This window comes from Nanorana parkeri, unplaced genomic scaffold (genome assembly GCF_000935625.1).
Source record: "Nanorana parkeri isolate BGI_ZX_2015 unplaced genomic scaffold, ASM93562v1 scaffold1966, whole genome shotgun sequence".
Taxonomy (NCBI): domain Eukaryota; kingdom Metazoa; phylum Chordata; class Amphibia; order Anura; family Dicroglossidae; genus Nanorana; species Nanorana parkeri.
The window spans coordinates 180,480-182,893 of record NW_017308234.1 but is presented as its reverse complement, the minus strand read 5'-3'; the positions used below and the strand labels follow the sequence as shown (position 1 = coordinate 182,893).

The following is a 2,414-nucleotide window of genomic DNA, read 5'->3' as shown; positions in this document are numbered from 1 at the left end:
CTCTCAGCGCTGTTCACGGTACGTCTGGACGTTAAAGTAAAGGATTTCTATTTGTTTCCGGTGAACCAGAAAAAAAAAAGGTAAAAAGGTAAAATAAGAACCATGTTCTGCACCCCATTGCGAGGCCGCAGCCATTATGTGACCCATTCGGATCCTGGCGTTGCATTGTTTCCTTCTGGAGCCCTTCAGAACCCCCCAGAACACATTTTATTATAATGAAATAAAGATATTGGGACTCTCGGCTCTTGGCATGGAGCTCCTTCTCTCCAATGTATCCTGAGAGCGCCCCCTGGAGGCCCCTTTATGTATGACGACTGCCCCGCCACTTCTATTATACATTCTGCGCAATCCGACTTTACACCCAACGCTCCCCGACCTTCTCCTCCTTCATATAAGCCATGAGAGTGACCCCGGTGTGTCTATTGCAGGACCTCAGCAGCAGAGATGTGAAGCGGGACCTCCACCTTGTCGTCCATGTCATCAGGATAGGTAGGTCATTCGACCAATTTCCTGTCTGTATTGAAAGACGTCGTCCTCTGATTGGCTGAGGACAGGATGAGCCTCGTCGGGGAGCCGTCGCTCATCACTCTCCGCTTCTCTTTTAGGCCGCATGCTGTTAAACGACTCCCGGAAGGGCCCCGCGCACATCCACTACCGGCGGCCCTACGGCTGCGCCGTCCTGGGCCTCGGGGAGGTGCTGCCGGCGCTGTGCGAGCAACGAGACGAGAAGGATTTTGTCCTGAAGGTTTACACGTGAGTACGAGGCGGGAAATCGGTTGTCGCTTCCTCCGATGCCCCCCAAAAGCCGATCGATCACTTGGGGGGACTTCACATGTAAAGATTGATTATACGGGATTTATATGGCGCCAACAGTGTGCGCGGCGCTGTACAATATAAGGAAGACATCACAATTATATGCAGAGGGGGGTGGGGAATGGAAGCCAGTGCAGGGATTGGCAGAGGGGGGTGGGGGATGGACAGCACAAAACCTCCTGAAACATGTTGGAGGCTTTGTATCTTGTTCTAAATCAGGCCGCTGAACCAGAGCGAGATATAAAGCCTCCAATGCCGTTATTATCCATTACCGGTCCTTTTATTACCTCATTTCATTCTCTGGATCCTATTTCAGCCCTGAAGAAGGGAGACCTTTGCCGATTTAGAAACGCGTCGGCTTTCCTTTAGTGATTGCAAGTAACATTTTATTCCGGACTTCTTCCGGTTGCCCTGAGAGACCATCAAATTAAAAGTCCTGGAAACAAACCAGAGCTGGCGGTCTCTATAAAATGTATTGCGTCATCCAGCGCTCCTTGACTTGAATTTGGGTGAGGGAGCTCCGGGGGGTACGGGATCGGCTGGTAGGAAGTACGGCTCCGAGGTGATCGGCTCGTATGATATAAATGCCTCTGGGAATCTTTGTCTTCTGTTTCAGGTGTAACAATGAGAACGAATGGTTCCAGGTCCATGAGAACATCATCCGTAAAACCAGCACCAAATACTCCACGCCGAGCTCCAACTACGGTGAGACAAATCTGCGCACAGAGCCGGAGACTTCGAGTCCTGCCATGGCTGGCTCCTTCTAAAAATGCCGTTTTCCTGGCTGTCATATCGATCCTGAGGATTTTGTCGTATGTGATCGGGTTGCCGCCGGTTCCGGATTCGCCTGGACGGTCCGGGGTTTTGAGACCAGCTGAATCCCAGACACAGCAGATACAGGACTCAAAACCCGGACTGTCCTGGTGGATACGGAACCGGCTGCAACGCTAGTATGGGATTGGCTGAGCTAGTGATCAATGAAACATTCCTGACCTCAGTTTGACTTCACTGGCTGCATGCTTCTCCTGGCTCAGCACAGACACAGCCAAGGCAACTAGCATTTTCAGAGTGAGGTCAGTGTTGTCAGCCCTCTAAAGAGAATGATACAAAGTACCTGTTGAAAGCATCAGATGGAAGCTGCCTTAAAGGAGAACTATGGGGTGAGGGGTTTTCCCCATAGTTCTCCTTAGGGTGACGGGAGGACACAAACTAGCGTCCTCCCGTCACCCTAGGCTCGGTATATAGGGAGCTACAGCTCGCCGTATACTGAGACGCCGCAGCCGGAGCGGATCCCGACATCGGTGTCGAGATCTGCCCAGCTGCGTGACTGACAGCTGGCTCCTCCTATCTAGAGGCAGAGCCAGCTGTACCCGCCCCCTCCCCCGTCCGTTCCGCCAGTCAGCGCTGGAGGATCGGAGCGGGGAGGGGGGAATCCAGCCCCTCCCCCTGTCACGGCAGAGAGCAGTGACAGGATCGAGAGGTGAGCGAACCCGGTATGTGTTCGCTCACCTCCCGATCTACTGAGCCGACCTGTGACAGTCTCATTGTCACAGGTCGGCTGGAACTATGAGGTGAGGGAAAGGAACCCCCCCCCCCCCCCC

General features: G+C 53.2%; 1 protein-coding gene across 1 annotated transcript in view; it reads left to right on the top strand.

Annotated features, from left to right (window-relative positions):
* The window catches only part of DOCK3 (dedicator of cytokinesis 3), a 99,500-nt gene that overhangs the window by 31,575 nt on the left and 65,511 nt on the right, over positions 1 to 2,414 (top strand). The window contains exons 9-11 of the mRNA XM_018572194.1: positions 429 to 489; positions 606 to 753; positions 1,430 to 1,518. Coding sequence (XP_018427696.1) covers positions 429 to 489; positions 606 to 753; positions 1,430 to 1,518 — 298 coding nt within the window. The remainder of the gene's footprint in view (positions 1 to 428; positions 490 to 605; positions 754 to 1,429; positions 1,519 to 2,414) is intronic.